The following is an 18,822-nucleotide window of genomic DNA, read 5'->3' as shown; positions in this document are numbered from 1 at the left end:
ACACACACACACACACACACACACACGTGCGCGCCCACGTGTGGTGGTGTTTTTGGAATGTCTGTCTGTGTTGAATGTTTCTGTCTACTGAGGTGAAACACATCCAAAGTGCAAAAGTGTGTGTGTGTCTCTCTGTCTCTTTCCGTTTCTGTCTGTTTCGTGTCTGTCTGTCTGTCTGTCTGTCTGTCTGTCTGTCTGTATGTATGTCTTTCTCTCTTTCTCTCTGTCTGTCTCCCTATCTTGAATGTGTGATTTCTGCTATAGTTCTTCCCGCCTGTGTGCATGAGAAGAACAGTGCTCCGTTTTTAAATGGACCCAGATTAAAAGTCCCAGTGTGTGTGTGTGTGTGTGTGTGCGTGCGTGTGCGCGAGAGAGAAAGAAAGAAAGCGTAAGAGGTGGAAGGAGAGATGGTAAAGGAGGAGGGAGAGGGGCTTTGCTGTACTGTTTATTTTCAAAGCGCAGCCCTGTGTGAATGAGAGTAAGTGTGTGTGTATGTGTGGGTGCGTGCGTGCACATGCGAGCCTGTACTTCAGGCGGGCAAAAGGTACAAGGATCAGAAAGGGGGAAACTGCTCGGCGGGAGAGATGCGTTGGAGAGAGAGAGAGGGATGGTGAGCAGTGGGATGGACTGACACAGACAGACAGACAGAGTCTCATTCACACACAGCTGTTGGTCTTCCCAGACAGCCAAACCTGTCTCACCTAGCCAGCTTAACTCTCTGCCCTGCTCCATTATTATGTAACTGTGTGTGTGTGTGTGTGTGTGTGTGTGTGTGTGTGTGTGTGTGTGTGTGTGTGTGTGTGTGTGTGTGTGTGTGTGTGTGTGTGTGTGTGTGTGTGCGCGTGTGCGTGTTTGTTTGTGCCCGCGCAAGTGTGTGTGTGTGTGTGTGTAATTACACATGTGCGTGCACATACTGTAAGCGGGTGTGAGTGTTTAAGGTGTGTGTGTGTGTGTGTCTGTGTGGCTGGCTGGTATTTCCTTGCTGGAGAACAGCGTGGGCTGTTATTTGCCTGGTGGAGCTGTAGACTGTAGGCAGCCTATCTGAACCCCACACCTCACTGGAACAGACCTCTCTGCCTCAACACACCTCTCTCTCTCTCTCTCTCTCTCTCTCTAATTATTTTTTTGTACGGAATTTGTTTTTTCTTCATTCCCTGTGTGAGTAGAGAGAGCCCGAGAGAGCGCCGTCTCAGCGCTGTGTAAATTATTAATGAGTTTGTTTTGGCTCGTCAGCAGCAGCACACGTCAAGCTGGTCTGGGATCAGCTCCAGCTCTGGGATTCCCACCCCAGCCGGCCGTGGATAACAACTACTGTGGGTGTGTGTGAGGCAGGCAGGCGGCGAGAGGAAGCAGAGGATTCGGGGCAGCCCAGTTGTAGTAGCAGTAACTGCTAGACGTACTACAGGCCTTTTTATACTGCTCCTCCTTCCTGCTGGAACTAGTGGATTTTTAAAAACCTTTTTCCCCCTTTTTTTTCACGGGGGGTCAGCCGGGGGAGGACTATTGCTTGTTTTGCTTTCTCCACTGGACAGAAGGAAGCGTGGGTTGTAGTGGAGGTTTCAAGGTGCTGGCGTAGTGAGCAAGTGTGTGTGAGTGCTGGGGAGTAGCAACAGGGAGCCAGGCTACACCATGTGGTTCTCTGTGGTGGGCCGCAAAGACCCCAATGAGGTAGGAACACCTGGACTACGTGTGAGGTACTTTGTCATATATTCCAACGCTGAATCACCTGTCCAGTGTTTGCGTTTTGGCACACTGTCGTGTTCATTTGAACTCCATGAGAGCGTACAAATTGAATGTTTGTTTTATTTGGTTACATTTGTATGCTCTTTTTGAGTTACGAATGGATATGTTGAGTATTTTATTGTGCGTGCCTTCATAAGGCAGGATATGTGGTAAATGGAGGAATTCAGTTGTGTGTGTTTGTGAAACCCTCCCTGTGGTACGCTGACATGCAATCCAAGCATATAAGCCTATTGCTGAGTCACCTGCCTCTTATTATATCCCTTTGTATGCTTTGACAAAAACTAGGCTATAAATATGTCTGTGTGAGTGACATGCAATCCGTGTATACTGCAGAATCAGCTGTCCTAGTTTTTTAATACTTTGTACTACACTATTTGTTTTCCATGTGCGTTGTGTAGGGGTGAGCAATGAACTGAGGAGGCGTGTATGTGCCAGATCCAGTCACCCATGGTAATTTGTGAATAGCCTTGTTCCCATGTAAGCCATTGTCCCAAAATACTTTCCAGATCAAATTCACAATCATATTTCATGCTTGTTCCTCTATGATCCTCGCCCACTTTTGTCTGGATCATGCTTATACTGCTAGCGCGCTGCTGAGGGATATCCAGTATTGCCTTCATAATTTATTTTGCAATATGAGAGGGCACAATTATGTACATCATAAAAGTTGCAGTGTAATCGGCCACACATTTCTCCTTAAAGTAGCAATAATGTATTTGGCTGGTACTGTACGTATCTACCAAAAATAGTTGTACAAGAACAGAGTAGTGTTCTTGCGACAATCCAAGGTAATGGAACAAATTTGTTACAAGTTACAGCCCCCTATGCTACCAGACAAAACACCTGCATATGAAATGTTCATACTGTTATTCCACAGTTTAACTCACAATATTAATTTACATTGTAGATGGTGCAGCCCTGCTAGTAGCTGACCTTGGAGCTCTGATCTTCTTTTGGTTGTTTACTCAGTGGATCTGTTTCAGAGACATAATGTTAATGATTCAACCAGCACACACACACACACACCAGGAGAGACGGTACAACCACACTGTTCTGTACACACTTCACCTCGGGCTGTGTTTCTGTGCGTGTGCTTGTATTGTTTGTGTCTTCCTCCCAGCTGGGGTTGTCGTATTCTCCTGCTGTGTTTACTCATTCCAGGACATTCCTTCAGCATACAGCTGCATGACTACAGTCTCCACAAAATGTTTTTTTTTATTGCTAAAATCCACTCTGTGCTACTGGATGACAGTTAACAAAGCTTCAGCTGGAGCTTTTTAACGCCCTTTAAGAATGTTTTTCTTCAAAGACACCAACTTGTCAATGGAAAATGTTGCAAACAAATAACTTGCAGCCGGTAACTGCAAGACGCGGTAACTTCAATCAACTAAAAAATGCCGTTGGCTGACGATCTAATCTCTCCTGTCACCTCAATCCAGTTAGGACAAAACTCTATTTGTACTTCATGTCCAGTGTGTGATGTACTGTACTGTTTGTTTGCTAGTGGTCACAAGAATGTGGTGAGCAGTCAAACACAATGGCATGAGAGCTACCTCCCTCCGAGGGCCACAACAATGGAAGGATGTGCTGAGGACAACACAATCAGAGCGCGCACACGCACACACACACACACACACACACACACACACACACACACACACACACACACACACACACACACACACACACACACACACACACACACACACACACACATGCACACACACACACACACATGCACACGTCTGGGTTAAAGGTGTGTGTGCGTGTGGCTGTGTTTAACTTTTTTTTGTACTTTAACCCTGCAAGACCTGAATTACAGTCCTAATCACAGGAAAATGTAATGTTAAAAAATTAATAATGTTTCTGTAAGGTTTTATAGCCATAAATCATAAATCATACTCTAATTTGCATTTTGGGGATATTTTTCACAATAATAATAACACATGTACATGTTCTAGACATTCTAATGATCACGAAAAAAAATATTACAGGCATTTTACTTCTGTTTTTGTGAGGAATAGCTTCAGTTAAAAAGTGAGATGTTGTTCGTCCAGACGCTGGAATTTCAACTTCTCTGGGAGGTGTGAATGTCAGCCTCTGTATTTATATGCAAATATCGTGGCCAATGGCATTGTAATACTAAACAATAGCATTTAATGGTGATGTTAATGTGAAAAAAAGAACAGGAAAACTAATTATAACATTTCTTAAAAAATGATTTAAAAAATGTTGCCAAAAAGCAACGCTGGGCCTTGCAGGGTTAAGGACTTGTTTTTAATGGAGAGAGACTCTGTCCCTGTTAAAGCATTGCGTGTCAACAGCCATATTGGCTTTAAGCTGTCATTGGGGCTCTGAACAGTTCCCCAGCATCAGATAGCAGAAGAGGAAACTGTGCTGTCATCATCACCATCTCTAGATCCCACCTGCTATACTGCCGTTTTCAGTTCAACTTCATTGGAGAAATAAATTAATAGGCACGAGTGATTAACTAGTGGAGAACCCAAGTGATCTGTTTGGAATAAGGAATATTGAACAAATAATCACTTGACCCGCTATTACACCCACTCATACAGTACCTACCAATGCATACTCCCAAATGGGGGAATTGCTGACTCAAAGGAACGTACAGTAGGTGATTAAACGGATGAAAAGGTTGCCTAGCGGGTGGAGAGTTGAATGCAGCAGAGTGTAATTGCACAGATTATAATCGTGCTTTACTTCACTGAAGCGTATGTGTAAGCCTTTGGTTCTATATGACATTTTGTTATCAAATACAGTATATAGATAGATAGGAGAAAGTAAGATAGCATGCGTGACAGACATTAGAGATACTTTCTTTACCTGCGGCCGGTACAGAAAATACACATGCACTGTTACGTGTGTGTGTGTGCCTGTAAGACAAGCAACACATCTGGTTTTACTTTGACCCCCTCAGACGAACCCCTCTGCCCCTCTCTCTGAGCTACTGTTTTTATGACTTCATTAAAGCTGTGTTTGTGTGTATTTCTTATGTTTGTGTGTGTGTGTACGCAGATGCTTTAGAGTCATGTGTCTGCTTTACCTGCATGCTCTAACATGCCAGAGTCCTTTTATCATTGTGTGCGTGTCCGTGTGCGTGTGCGCGTGTGTGTGTGTGTGTGTGTGTGTGTGTGTGTGTGTGTGTACGCGTCACGTTGTCTGCCCGCCTGAGCCCCTTGTAGCCAAAGAGATGGAGACAGGCGGCAAAGCCACGCTGGTACACACACACACGGTTTGTACTACAAAGGAAATGAAGGGGTTAAAGGAAGGCATCAGACAGACTGAGGGAAAGAGAGAGTCCTGTGAATCCAGAGACATCTCCCAGAACGTTAACCTACCTGTCCACTCTCCATTGTCCATATTCATAGTTCCGCACAGCCATTGGAATAAAACTTTACTATATCCACCCGCGTTTCTGTCCACATACCTGTCAGTCTCCCACTGTGTGAGACAGGTTTTCATTGGTCATTGGGTTTCACTATGTGTCGTGCAGGTGGCTTAACTGCGGTGTGTGTCTACATGTGTGTGTGAGCACACACACACTAGCGCGCGCGAGCACACACATTCCAGGCTCTCTCTACCAAATGGAATAGTTCTTTACAGAGTACAGAAAGCTAGCATATGGACTGAGCAGCATAATTTTAAGTAGCTGTGAGAAGCAGGATGTAAATGTATATTCCATACGAAGTGGGGTCTTCTAGAATGTTTGAAAGACATAAAACATTCACTGTGATTAAGTATTCCTTCCTGTTCTGAATGCCAGAGACAGGAAGCCTTCGGCTCATAGTAGACAGCCTCGGTATTACTTACTCACACACACACACAAAAGGTTAACACACTCAGACACACACATAGACACCAAGTTAGGGGTCAGTACTCCTTGGTCGGCTTACTTCCTGCAATAGAAGGAAACGGGAGAGCAGGCTACTTCCTGTGTCAGGTTTGGCGGGAGGAAGTTGTTTTGTTTCGTTGCGGTCTCCGGACTGTAGATCTGAACCCAAGTGTTTAGTTTAACAACTCGGAGTGCAACCTTACACACATGCACATTTCCTCTGCCCTTTTTTCGCTCACAATACGGTTTTGTACAAACTAGCTGATAAGTGTTATTGAGATATTTATCGACAATTCTGCATAAGTCTCCATATTGTCATGTTTTCGCTAAACTTCCACGCAGTTGAACAATTTACTAGCCATACTGCTGACAGCAGACTTGTCGAAGTTAACAGAGAGGGGGAGAAAAGGTGAAATGATTGGTTTATTATTATCCCCATACCTTGTTGAAAGAATCGCTAAAGAATTTTCATATTGTTCATTAAAATACATAAAATTGATAATTTGGTCCATTGCCCTACGCAAGTAGACATTTGGGTGAAAATGGGCTCCATTTTGGCTCTGTGCTGCAGCACACTGCTGGCATCGGGACAGGTCTATTCAAGCAGAGTATATAGGCCTGTGTCAAACGCAGGGCTTTTACTGTCAATTTGCCCTGGCGTTCTGCAGCTGCAGCCAATTAAAATATCCAGCATGGCAGGCAGGCTGGATGGCTGAATGTGGCATAGACTCAACACACTGCACAGCTGCTTTCTCTACTATTTCTAAGTCAATCGGCTATCAATCAGTTCATGTGGCCAACAGTGGCTTTGCGTGTTTGTTTTATCTTGAATCGAGTGCCAAATGGTTGGACTCTGATGTACTATCCAGCCAAGGAATTTGAGGCACGTTTCTTTAAAACAAAAAAGTGTCACTACCAGGCCGTAGAATGTGAAACAGGAAGAAAAGAGTACTATTGAACAAGATGACAGCAGGAAAAGTGTCTATAACAAAAGTGTTTCCATGGCTTATCACACCCCTTTATAGTCAAAACCTATCCATATTTTTTTTCTATTATACTACAAGATTAACGTTTTGTATACATGTGTCGAACTCCACCCAACTGGTGTCCCAAGTAGGGGAAAACTAGCATTTGTAGATGAATGACTACCATGTGTATTGCTAAATACAACCATACTCTATTGCAGGGGTGGGCACTATATTTCACTATATTTCCACAGGGGTGGGCACTATATTTCCACCTTCGCTCCAGAGGGCCACATTGCATATTGCTACGTCCTACTTTGTCATTCGCAGTTGCTTTGGGATCCTGAAATTTAACATTTTGATTTAATTTCAAACGCTTTTAGTTACATACTCATGTTAACCTTATGAACTTGAAATACAAATACATTGGACATAAACAAAATACCTTTTAATACTACTATACTAGTCATTAAGCTACTAATATAGTCTGATAGAATTAAACCAGGTCATGTTAGGAATTGTAACAGCTGAAAACAATAATATATCAGACCTGCGGGCCGCATTAAGCGAAGGTGGGGTCCCCCGGGCTGCCAGTTGCCCATGTACAGTATGCTCTATTGACTTTTTCTTGTGATGCTTCAAACTTTCTGCTACAGTTCTTTTGTCCCTCCATGTACCTACAGTATCAAACCACACCAGTCCGGTACTCCAAGCATGGCAGAACAAACAAGAACAGGTGTTAGCACTCAGCATACTGCTGTGTGGGCCGATGAATCATGAACTTACTGCAGCCACTGTGTTTCTGCTAGCGGCAAACAGTGAGTGGGACTGACTTGGCAAGCATTAATTAAAGGTAGTTCATTAGGAGGATTTGCAGTTAACCTGTGGATAACCCCTGAATCACCTTAATGAGAAGCACACAGACACAGAGTGCCAGGTTGCCAGGTCTGATAAATGGCAGCAATTAGAAGTCTTAGTTAATATACTCTGCACTTTTATGGCAGAGTTTTATTGAGCTGCTTTGTTTCATGTTTTCTGCCAAAACCCTGTGAGCGTGTGTGTGTGAGAGAGAGGCTGAATTCATTCAGTATCTTATGAATAGTGTGTGTTCCACCTCCTGGCTACTGATTGTTTGAAGGACTATATACCGTTGTTTATCAACTTCCTACAAGTCATGTATACTTTATAATACTGCCAACCCCTTCCAAACTGTAACGTAGCTTGAGCTCGATAATCAAACACAGCAAACTTTATGTTGTCTTTATTTTTCGTCAAAGTTAGATTGTCGTGTTTTAATTGTTAAAATATTAACTAACTAAATGCAGTTCTCTATGACTTCTATGTCGTGATGGGCATTCTTTGGAGGTGCATATCATTTTTATTTTCTTTATGTAATTGTAAAATCAAAATAAACTAGTATTATTTTGAAAATGACGCAAAAATGCTGGTATTGTCCTTTAAGAGAGAGAGAGAGAGAGAGTGAGTAACATAATGGGGAGATCATTTTACATTTGTATTGAATGGACACTGTTCTCTTAATGCACAAACATGCCTTTAACCGCAATAAATGACATCATAGTATCAGTCTTTTGACTGGGAATGTACTGCCCTTACCAGGTGCTGTTTGTTGTACACATGCATAATACAGTACACTCTCACTCTCTCTGTCCCTATGGTATTGTGGAATGCCACTCTACCTGGCTCAGGTGACAAGACTTGTAGGAGGGGTCATAAACTGGGGCACCACACACACACACACACACACACACACACACACACACACACACACACACACACACACACACACACACACACACACACACCTTTTAGAGACCATGCACACGCCGCAACATTACCATCCTCTCTGATTAGGGTTGCAGTGCCTGGCTTATCCGTCCCTTTTGCTGGTAGGAATGACATCTTGGATTTTTCACTACTTTCATCTTAATTACTTTGTCGTTTCAACTCTCTATTTACATCATTTCATACTAGTGATTTGCTTACTGGCACCATTGTATTTTTTTATCTTTCTCTCTCTCAAATTCAAATAGGATTTTATTGACAGTACAATAACATTTGTTTTGCCAATGTACTGTTTATCGATCTGTCTATCTACATTATGTGCGTGTCTCTCACTCTGTCTGTCGCTCGCTCCTTAATTGAGCTTTTAGCCTTTACTGTATATACTGTAAAATGTAGATGAACCTGTGTCTCTCTCCTGTGTCTGGCTTGTTTGCTCTGTATGGTTTGTCCTTTCTGTTTATGTGTGTACTCACTCAGAGTCACTACGGTTTGTGGTGCAACATCTGATGAAAAACTGCTGCGTGTCCTCTGTGCCCAAGACAGAAAACTAATCGCTTTTGGCTACAGCTCGTCATCACAACAAATTCTTTCTGTCATCCAACTGTTTCTGATTCAACATTACATTGAAATTGCTCTCTCTATGGTGTATGTGTATTTATGTATGTCTCTGTCTGCAGATAGGGTTAGGGTTAGGGTGCTGATAGTGTAACTCAACTATGTACACCTTTTTTGGGGGGCCTGTGTTGCGTTTCCCCTCGTGAACTCAAACCGCTGTTCTCAGGAGTATACGGTTTCTGACCTCCCCCCACCCCTCTCTCTGTCTGTCTGGAGACTGACTCACACTTGCACAGAAATTCTGTGTTCTCTCGCTCTCTCTTTTAATTTAATTTGCCTTCCTTTGCATTGACGGTCTCCCTTTCTCACGCAGTCTTCCACGGCTCCTCCTCTAATTCATTTATTTACAGTTTCTTTCATGTTTTCCCCTTCCATTTCCCACTGTACCTCTTCCCTCGTTCCCTCTGGCATCATTCTCTCCCCTCCCTTTCGTCCATCTAATCCTTTTTCCATTCGTCCGTCCTTCCATCTGACCCACCCTGTCCGGTCTGCAGTAACATGCCATGTGAGGAGTGGAATACCAGGAATGTTGTTGGTCGGAAGACGGTTTTGTAATACGACTGCCCGGATCTTTCATACGCAATGCTGTGTTCGCACGCGCGCGGAAATACACAAGTGGGAAATAAACATGTGGAGATGGTACAGCAGGCATAACGGCACACTCCACGCTTTACTGTAACTGTAACCTCAGGAGGACCACACACGCACACCACTTTTAGAGACAACTACCAGATACGTACTCATCCCATCATATGGTATCTATAGCAACCCTATCGGACCACACACAGCGTGGCGTGGAGGGTGAAAAGCAGTCACTCATGGCTGGTTCCTCTTGGTCCTTTCTTTCCATTCCTTTTCTAATGCACTCTTCCATATCAATCAGGTTCGTTTATTTAGCGTCCCGTTTGACTGATTCTACCCTAAACCACCCTGCTTCAGTGTGAAGATGATGCCTGTAAGGTTCCATCCATTGTTTATGAGTCTTGAGTCATAGTGACATGCCTATATATGGTCAGGTTTGTTCATGGTTATGTCTGCGTCAGAGTAAAGTGGCCGTGGTGTGCCAGCCGACCCGCCCGCCTGCCCACCGTCCCATTAGCCAATTCTTTATATAGGATGCTGCATTTGTGTTTATTGTCTCTGCCAGTCCCAAGGCGTGGCCGAGACTGTTTTGCACCCTGTTTGGCCGTCTGTGTATCTGTTTATGTCTGTCTGTGGACAACTAATGTCCGGCACTGTTGGTCTGATCAATGTGAAACTGTGCATACTGCATACACACTCCTGGGATGCGAGAGCAGAATATAGTGCCACCAGGAGGCACATTTTATTATATTACTCCTACATAGTTTGTCAAAACATCGTGCAAATCGGTACACAATATCTCTGTAGTATGTTATCAAGACAGATCTGTATGATTTTTCATATTCCATAAACATTGCTGGCCCACAATATACCTGACCTGACTTAGTTTATTTTATTTATTTAGACATGCACAAAATAGGGAGGCCACGGTTAATGATGGATTGTCTTAACAAGTTAAAGCCCAGTGTGTTAGCAACCTCTATTACATAACTGCATTGAAGGATTAGTAGATAGCTGATGTTGGATAGCGATTGTGCAGCTTGACTTTTTTTGTGAAAAGAGATAGCACAGTTCTGAGCATAGCAAGCTGATGTTAAGTAAAACCGAGCCACACACACACACACACACACACACACACACACACACATACACACACACACACACACACACACACACACACACACACACACACACACACACACACACACACACACACACACACACACACACACACACACACACACACACACACACACACTTGAAAAGAGTCAAAACTCCCAGCAACTGCCCAGGTGGTAGTGAATCCTGCGATGTTAAATGATGCCTCGGTTTGTGCAGTTAAATTTGTCATATTGTTACAATATGGGAGGTTGGATTTCATGATTTCGAGCAATCAGCCATCTGTTTGGAACACTAAAATACAGGGCTGAAATCCCATGCAGATGTGGAAACCTAAAACTCTGGACATACAACACTAACTGCGAGGATTTGACGCCTAACAGCATATATCGCGTAACGTCCTAGACCACACATTGCAAACGACGCGTGAGTTGTATACACCGAAACATCCTTTGGGTTAATTTTACTCTGAGTTGACAAATGTAACACAATGGACCCTTATGGGTACACTGGGATACATGTCTACACTCTGAGCAATACAAATGGATTCATTTACACTGGTGATTTTACTGTGTAAGATATAGTCAGAGTGTTATACGAGTTGATGGGTTGACCCATTTCACCACATGGAGTGTGTTCAGGAAATGCCATGACCTCTTCATACCACTGTGAGACATGAGTTCGGTTAAAATTGACAGATGAGTCCCAAAATTGAGAGAATACAGCCCTATACTGTTTGACATTTAGACTAATGATGAATAGTACCATTTAGATTCTGGGGATTAACACCAAAAAGCCTGTGGCGACAGGAAATATGCCCACCACAGCCATCTCGCACAAGTTCAAAAGTAGCATCACACACACACACACACACACACACACACACACACACACACACACACACACACACACACACACACACACACACACACACACAAAGGCATACATTGGCTCGTCTCAGCCCATAGATGAGGCTTTGTGTCTGCAGACACGGGATCTACTGGGACAGCTAGGTTCTGTATGACAGGGCTGTCACCATCAGGAAATATACTTGACGAATAATTATCATACAAATAATTGTGATTAACAATTTGAGTGTGCTTTTTGGCATTGAACTTTGGAACAGTGTTTTTTCCTCTATATGTGATTAATAATCACGTATTCGCAATTATTACATAATCACTGATTATTTAATAATTTTGACAGGCCTACTTGTAACACCATGTTCCCAGTGACACTGTACTTTTCTCTGATTTGTTGTTTTCTCTGGACTGTACGTTAATTGTGGCTCTGGAGAATTTGACTGGATTCTAAATGGGCTAAACTGATTTCATTTGAGAGGTTTCCAGTTTGCTGTGGTTGTTGCCGCTGGGGTTGCACTTCCCACCCGGTTTTAAGGGATTAAATTATTTGAAACTTTATTGAAGAAAGTTTGGGTGATGTTGAAACGTTTTTTTTTTTTTTTTTTTTTTTTTTTTGCAATGTACTAACCACACATGCATTCATCATGATAATTAACTCAAGCTTAAACTCTCTTTCTCTCTCGCACCCCCCGCCCCCTCTCTATCTTTCAACTCTCCAGGGTGCTGGTCAAGAAAAATTGGGGATTTACATAAAGTCTGTTGTCAAAGGAGGAGCGGCGGACATGGTGAGCACACACACACCACGTGCGCGCGCACACACACCCACGCGTGCACACACGCAGGCAACACAGTGACTGCTTTTGGATGATTACTTCATGATGACTCTTGTGACCTCGTCTGAAACCACAAGGAACAGTGTACACCCTGCTCTACAGTGCATCTCTCTCTCTCTCTCTCTCTCTCACACACAACTCTCTGTCTGTCTCTCTGTATCTTTTCCTGCTTTCTGTCTCACTTCCTGTGTGCAGGACGGGCGTCTTGCAGCGGGGGACCAGTTGCTGAGTGTGGATGGTCGCAGTCTGGTGGGCCTGTCACAGGAAAGGTGAGATAAATGAGACATCATAGTTGAGTTGTATATCCTTGTAAGGCTTGTTTTATATGCCGTTGCGTACCAAAAGTAGATCTGCAAGCTCACAAAATATCTTGCTGCAACGCGTTGGGAGCTTGTAGATCAACTATTGTCGGTATAACTCGGGTCTAACTTAGGGTTTAGTACATGAACAGGTGTACCAGTGCGTGTCTGGATCTACTGTATGTATAAAAGTCTGTAAATGGCTTCAGATGGAGGTACATGAAAGGCTTAAAAAAGCAACCAAATATGGCCTGGGTGCTTTAATGCAGTTTAATAGATGTTAATGCTGCGGTCTTTATCTTCATTATAGTCCTAAAATCAGCAGTTACGCAGAAAGTAAAGTAGTTATCTTTTTGAAAATGTTATTCTTCACTCTGTCAGTGTTCAAATAGATAATGTAACAAAACTATTGCCGTGCCATTCAGTTGAAAACATGAAACAATATTTTCATGGAAAAGGATCTTTGGGCTGTATTCGCTGTGCCACATGTGGAGATGATATTGATAAGTGTAACATGCACATACACTCTCAACCAACTGTGAACAACAGTATCTCAGATCTCACAGATATGACAATACTTGTCTCTCTTTCCAAAGCACAACCGTGACTGAAGGAAACCACCCAGAATAGGCTTATAGAGTTACACTGGCTTCACTGGAATGACCTCTATATATTGTGTGCGTGCGTGCGTGCGTATTTGGTAACCACATTCAAAGAGATTAAAAGTGGCTACCACCCATTCATATAAATCCTTTGTTATTGAGATCAACATGTACAGTCTTGTGATCCCGTGCTAGCGTGGGATAGTGTTCATTTTAACCTGTGTTACATACCACACATTTTTCCATTTCAGATAGTGCCATTTAAGTTATCAGTCAAAGAAAGCCATGCTAATTTTCCTTTCAGATACTCCCCTGCAATTGAACGAAAATATGTGTTACACTACATTGCTCAAACAAATGGGACAAAAAAACATTTGTAAATACCCAGGTTGTGCATGTTTGTGTGCGTTATCCGAACTATGTTAAGTTTCCTAATGCAGCTTTGGAGAGGCAGTGCATAGTCAATACACGAGTGTTTTGTGCTCCATAGTTGGGAAATGGTTGAAGTTTACATTCCCAGAGTCACATCCAATAGAAGGCTTGTGGCTCATTTACTCCTTTTACGTCTGCCCTTCAACCACTTGGAGCTTCTACACTGTGTGTGCGCGCGTGCGTGCGTATGTATGTGTGTGTGTCCGTGCAAGTGTTTTCCAGCAGGAATCAGGATGGATTGAATATAAAGTGCTTTTGGGTCTGGCCTGTGAAAAATATTCCTCAGCCAATTAAAACCCCAGTTTCCGCTGGTTCATACTCCTTATGAGCTTGGAGCTGTGTGGCAAATGAGCCGCTGTGGTAAAAAAAAAAGAAAGAAAGAAAAAAAAAAGAGGTGAAATGCTGCTTCGTTATTGGAAAAGTCAAAACCACACATGCCAAGTGATCGTCCGAACATATTAGCTGTTTTGACTGGCGAAAGAAATAGTGACCTTGGGACTTGGCACTGGTGGGCTGATCCACTTTACATTCTCAGTGAGAACTATAACATTTTGTGAAAAACCCCCTCCATTGGCATCCGCCTGTGTCCCCCTTTAATGGTCTGCCTCTCAGCACTCAAACCTGTGTCAAGTGGGGAAGAGAATGTGGTGTGGAAATTGTGGAAAGAATTCGTGAATTGTTTAATGTGACTTAAATAGCAACAGCAGACACCTCCTGCTTGGTCGGTTGCGGCTGCGCATTAACCTAGCTAGCTAGCCAAAGGAAATGTCAGTTTTAATGGGGTGTGAATGCACAGGATATGGAATAGACAAAACAATGGCATTAGGCAGATTGTTTGCATTAAGTTTGCCTGTGTTGGTTTAACATTGCTCCTTTCGCTCTCTCTCTCTAATATACTTCTCTCTGGTCTTCTCCTTTCCTCCCCAGGGCTGCAGAGTTGATGACGAGGACGGGTGCTGTGGTCACTCTGGAAGTGGCTAAACAAGGAGCCATCTACCACGGCTTGGCTACCTTACTCAATCAACCTAGCCCTATGATGCCCAGAGGTTAGTAAACACAAACACTCCACTGGCTGCTCCAAGTGGTCAGACTGAATGGTTAAGACCTCAGAGTCTTGCTCAGGGACACATCAACACGTTGCCAGGGCCGAGAATCAAACCTGGGACCTTTTTGTTTTATCTCATACTGTAAATGCCACTTTGCTACTCTATATAACAAGGGTCTTCAACAGGGGGTCCGGGACCGCTAGGGGGTCCTCAGAGTTACTACAGGGCGTCCTCCAAATCTTTGTCTGATAGAAAAAAAAAAGAAAATCGCCTGTTTAGCCAGATTCTTAACCAGATTCTTACCGCTGCGAGGCGTTATGAGCTTGTAGATCAGCTATTTTCGGCAAAGAGGTTTGGTGTAGAGGGGAGAAGTATTGACAGTTCAAGTGGTTAAATATCTGAAAACACAAATTGAAATGAATCCAAAATCCACTAACAATTGTGCTGTCAAACATGAAACGATATACGTTGAAGACCCCCTACTATATAATATAAACACACAAACACAACCTCTGCAAAATGGGGATTAGAACCAAGGACCATCCGGATGCAAACCTCAGCCTGTCCCTCAAGCCAGGATAGCAGAATAATATCGTCATGGACTAAAGCCTAAACCAGCCTTCACTCCACTACAAACAGGGGTTCACTGTGCCATTCCCTGAACTGACGCCACAACGACCCTTCAGTCATTTAAGCTTACTTCTCTCTCTCTCTAACTTTAAGATTGCACCCAAATTAATCTTTGACTTTGAAGTTTGGACATCAATTCCACAGATATAAATCACGTTTTATACACAGCTCACAGTATTCTTGCATCACGTAGTGTCTGTGTACATGCATGCAGACATGCTATGTGTGAACTTTACAGAGAAAGCCAGTGAATAGTAGCAGACATGTTCAGACAATGTCCATCCTTGTTGTCATCCATTCTGTTGGCTAGTAAAACTTCACCACACTGTTCCAGTTTGCGTGACTACAGACGTAATTACTGTTTGTGGCTACCGCTAGCATTTTGTGCCTGTAAGTAAGTGTGTGTGTGTCCCTGGCGTGAGAGGCTGAAAGCATGAACACATGCACGCACGCACGCGCACACGCACACGCGCATACACACAAACAGTCAGTTTAATGTGCTTCTGGCTGTGTTCTGGACTTTGTCTGTTGGAATGTGACCTCATATTCATTAAAGATGTCCTTTGGCCTAGCTGGCCTGTGGTCCGCATTGACGCTAAAGGGGCGTTTTACTCGAATTCTCTCCAGACCGCAATATTTTGGAAGTGCAGACAGTGGCTGTTCCACTTATCCTGGACATCCAGGAGTTTGGCTCACAGTGAACTTACTGATGCAAATAACACACCAGAGTGCAACCTGGGTCTGTTTTGTGGGAAATGGTGAATTGACTATTTAAACTATTAAAGGACCACTTCACCCATTTTCAACCTATCTTCATATAATTGGTCTTCACTAATGCTCATTATAAAATGGCTCCATTTCTGTATACTCGGAGCACTGTGGAGTGTGGACAGTTCAGAATTCTCCTACCAGTGACATCATCGGTAGGCAGATCTGTGTCCATAGCCCACCAATAAGAGGCGGTGTGAGTAGATGGAAATTGTGCCATCTTATAATGAGCACAGGTAAAGATGATGTTGAAAAAGGGTGATGTTCTCCTTTAACTATTTTTATTTTTCTATTTTATTTACCTGCACTTTCTTTGTTATTCACCCCATATCCATTAATGCCTCCACTTTCTTGCCTCCTCCACCCTTTCTCTCTTGTTTCCTCATCTTATCTTGTTTCATTTATTTGCATCGCTCCCCTCATTTCATCTCGTTTCATCTCATCTTTCCCCTCATTTCATTTCATCTTTTCCCCCTCATCTCACCTCATTTAATCTAATCTCGTTTCCCCACTTCTCCTCTTATCTCCTCTTGTTTCATCTCCTCTCCAGCGTCGGACCGTGGCCGGGATAAAAATGGGAAGTTGCGTCCAAAGAGCGAGGGCTTCGAGCTGTATAACAACACGGTGCAGAACGGCTCTCCAGAGAGTCCACAGGCCGGCTGGGACTCGTACCCGGAACCAAAGAAGATGAGCGGAGAGGAGCGTCTCCTTAAGAACCGCGCGGACCACCGCTCCAGCCCTAATGTAGCCAGTACGTACGCTAGATCAGTTCCTTGAGAGGAGCAATAATCCATTGATCATTTTAATCTACAATTTCAGCATGTGGTGCAACAAAAACAGTTAGCGTACAGTACAACTCTTAAATACTGCTGTTTCTGTCTTCCTCAGATCAGGGTCAGAGTCCTGGAGCGAAGGCTGTGTACTCTGGAGGACCCGGCAAGATCACTTCCGTGTCCACAGGCAACCTCTGTGCCGATGTGAGTAGCCGTGGCCAGGAATGTGCTGCTCGGCTGTGTGTGGCCTGGAGAGAGAGAGCCAGAGGGTTGACACTGGACTGATTAATGCACATTACACCAACACTCAACATAGACGTGGGGGTGTGTAGATAGACGGTGTATGTTAAATTCACATTGGTTTGACTAATGGGAATGACGCAGACACTGTAGTGCACTAGTGCACGTGTATTAGTACACCATGCCAAGACCTTTGTGGAATAAAAATAGTTGTTAATCATTGTTGGCATTTGTTTTGCCCTTCATCCATGCTCCATTATCTGACACAATTTAGATCATAAGGGGGTGTCAGGAACTGAATTGCATAATACAAATGAATGTGAAAAGGATCATTTCATAACTCACTATTCCATCGCAAATGAAAGATAAAAAAGCAGTACTGGATACAGTATACCCCAGAAAGCAGTGAGCGTCTTTCTCAGAAAGCTTTTCAGAGTGAGGATGACATACAGCAAAGAGCCTCGGGTCGTATTCGAACCTGCGCCAGCTGCGGGAAGGAATTTAGCCTTATTTATATGGTATGCACTCTTACCATGAACTCATTCCTTCCAGTAACATGTAATATTTAATGCTTCTAGTTTAAACCAAGGCTGTGTAAGAAATGCTATCTCTCGCTCTTTCTCTCTCTGGTTTTCATTTGGCCAGTAATCATAAATCCTAATCAAGGCTCTAACCGCATCACTGATTGGCTATTCAGCTGTGGTCACGCGGTCATACCGTTATCTCTTTTTACTTTTAGTGAATGATACTGTATTTATCAGTAGCTAATGATGTCTTTAAATTATTATCAGTTATTTTGGTCTTGCTCTGTTTTTAGTTTAACTGCACTTAAGACTTCAAACGAGGGCTTGCAGTACAGAAATACGCATGTGCGTATTCTGTTAGCCTAATGAAATGAGTCACACATATCTATTATGTTTGAATCTGTTAGAACCCCTACTGGCCATAGAGCAGATATCTTATCAGTGATGTCATTACGTGCGCATCCCGCATCAAAAACTCATTCAAGTCGCCCAGGGACTCATTCATGTCATGGTCCTGGGGTCCCGGGGATGCGCCTCCATTGGAGTCCATGTTAAAATAATTTACCGGGTCGCGGTAAAAGAAAAACATTTTAAAATTCCACAGACACCACCATTGTTCATGGGTGAAAGCATCCTACTTTACCCTACGTTAACACAAATAAAATCCACGTAGAAAGTCTTAAACAGGCGATAGAAACGTCAATGTTTTGATTCCACCAACGTCCGACGCCATTTTGCACGCCCGAATTCATTAGGGGCACATGTTTTAGTAGTTTTAGTAGTTCTAAGTTCAAACATTAGCCAAATTGTAAAATAAATATAAGAAATAGGCAAACATTTTGAAAATAGCCGATCTACAAGCTCACAGCGCTCGAAAACATTGTATTGAGGACTCATAAAACTTTTCTGGGACCCATTTGAATGACCACCTGTGGGTCCCGGGACCCATTACATTGAAAACCTAGTAACATTACTGTCTTATGATATATATGTTTTTGTTCTCTCTTTTTTTGTTTGTCAATTGTGTGTGTGTGTGTGTGTGTGTGTGTGTGTGTGTGTGTGTGTTGAATAAATACACTGCCACACTAGCTTCCTTACTTCTCAATTCTCCATTGGTTTGCGGCTCGCCTAA

At 43.2% G+C, this 18,822-nt stretch overlaps 1 protein-coding gene across 4 annotated transcripts in view; it reads left to right on the top strand.

Moving 5' to 3' along the window:
- The window catches only part of afdna (afadin, adherens junction formation factor a), a 129,393-nt gene that overhangs the window by 92,664 nt on the left and 17,907 nt on the right, over nucleotides 1-18,822 (top strand). For all 4 annotated transcript variants that reach the window (XM_080745267.1, XM_080745269.1, XM_080745268.1 and 1 more), the window contains exons 22-26: nucleotides 12,263-12,328; nucleotides 12,572-12,645; nucleotides 14,637-14,755; nucleotides 16,704-16,904; nucleotides 17,042-17,130. In XM_080745267.1, the coding sequence (XP_080601393.1) occupies nucleotides 12,263-12,328; nucleotides 12,572-12,645; nucleotides 14,637-14,755; nucleotides 16,704-16,904; nucleotides 17,042-17,130 (549 nt within the window). The remainder of the gene's footprint in view (nucleotides 1-12,262; nucleotides 12,329-12,571; nucleotides 12,646-14,636; nucleotides 14,756-16,703; nucleotides 16,905-17,041; nucleotides 17,131-18,822) is intronic.

This window comes from Nannobrachium achirus, assembly GCF_963921795.1.
Source record: "Nannobrachium achirus genome assembly, chromosome: 16".
Taxonomy (NCBI): Eukaryota; Metazoa; Chordata; class Actinopteri; order Myctophiformes; family Myctophidae; genus Nannobrachium; species Nannobrachium achirus.
Note: the sequence above shows the minus strand (reverse complement) of the source record. Positions and strands in the feature narration are given on the sequence as shown.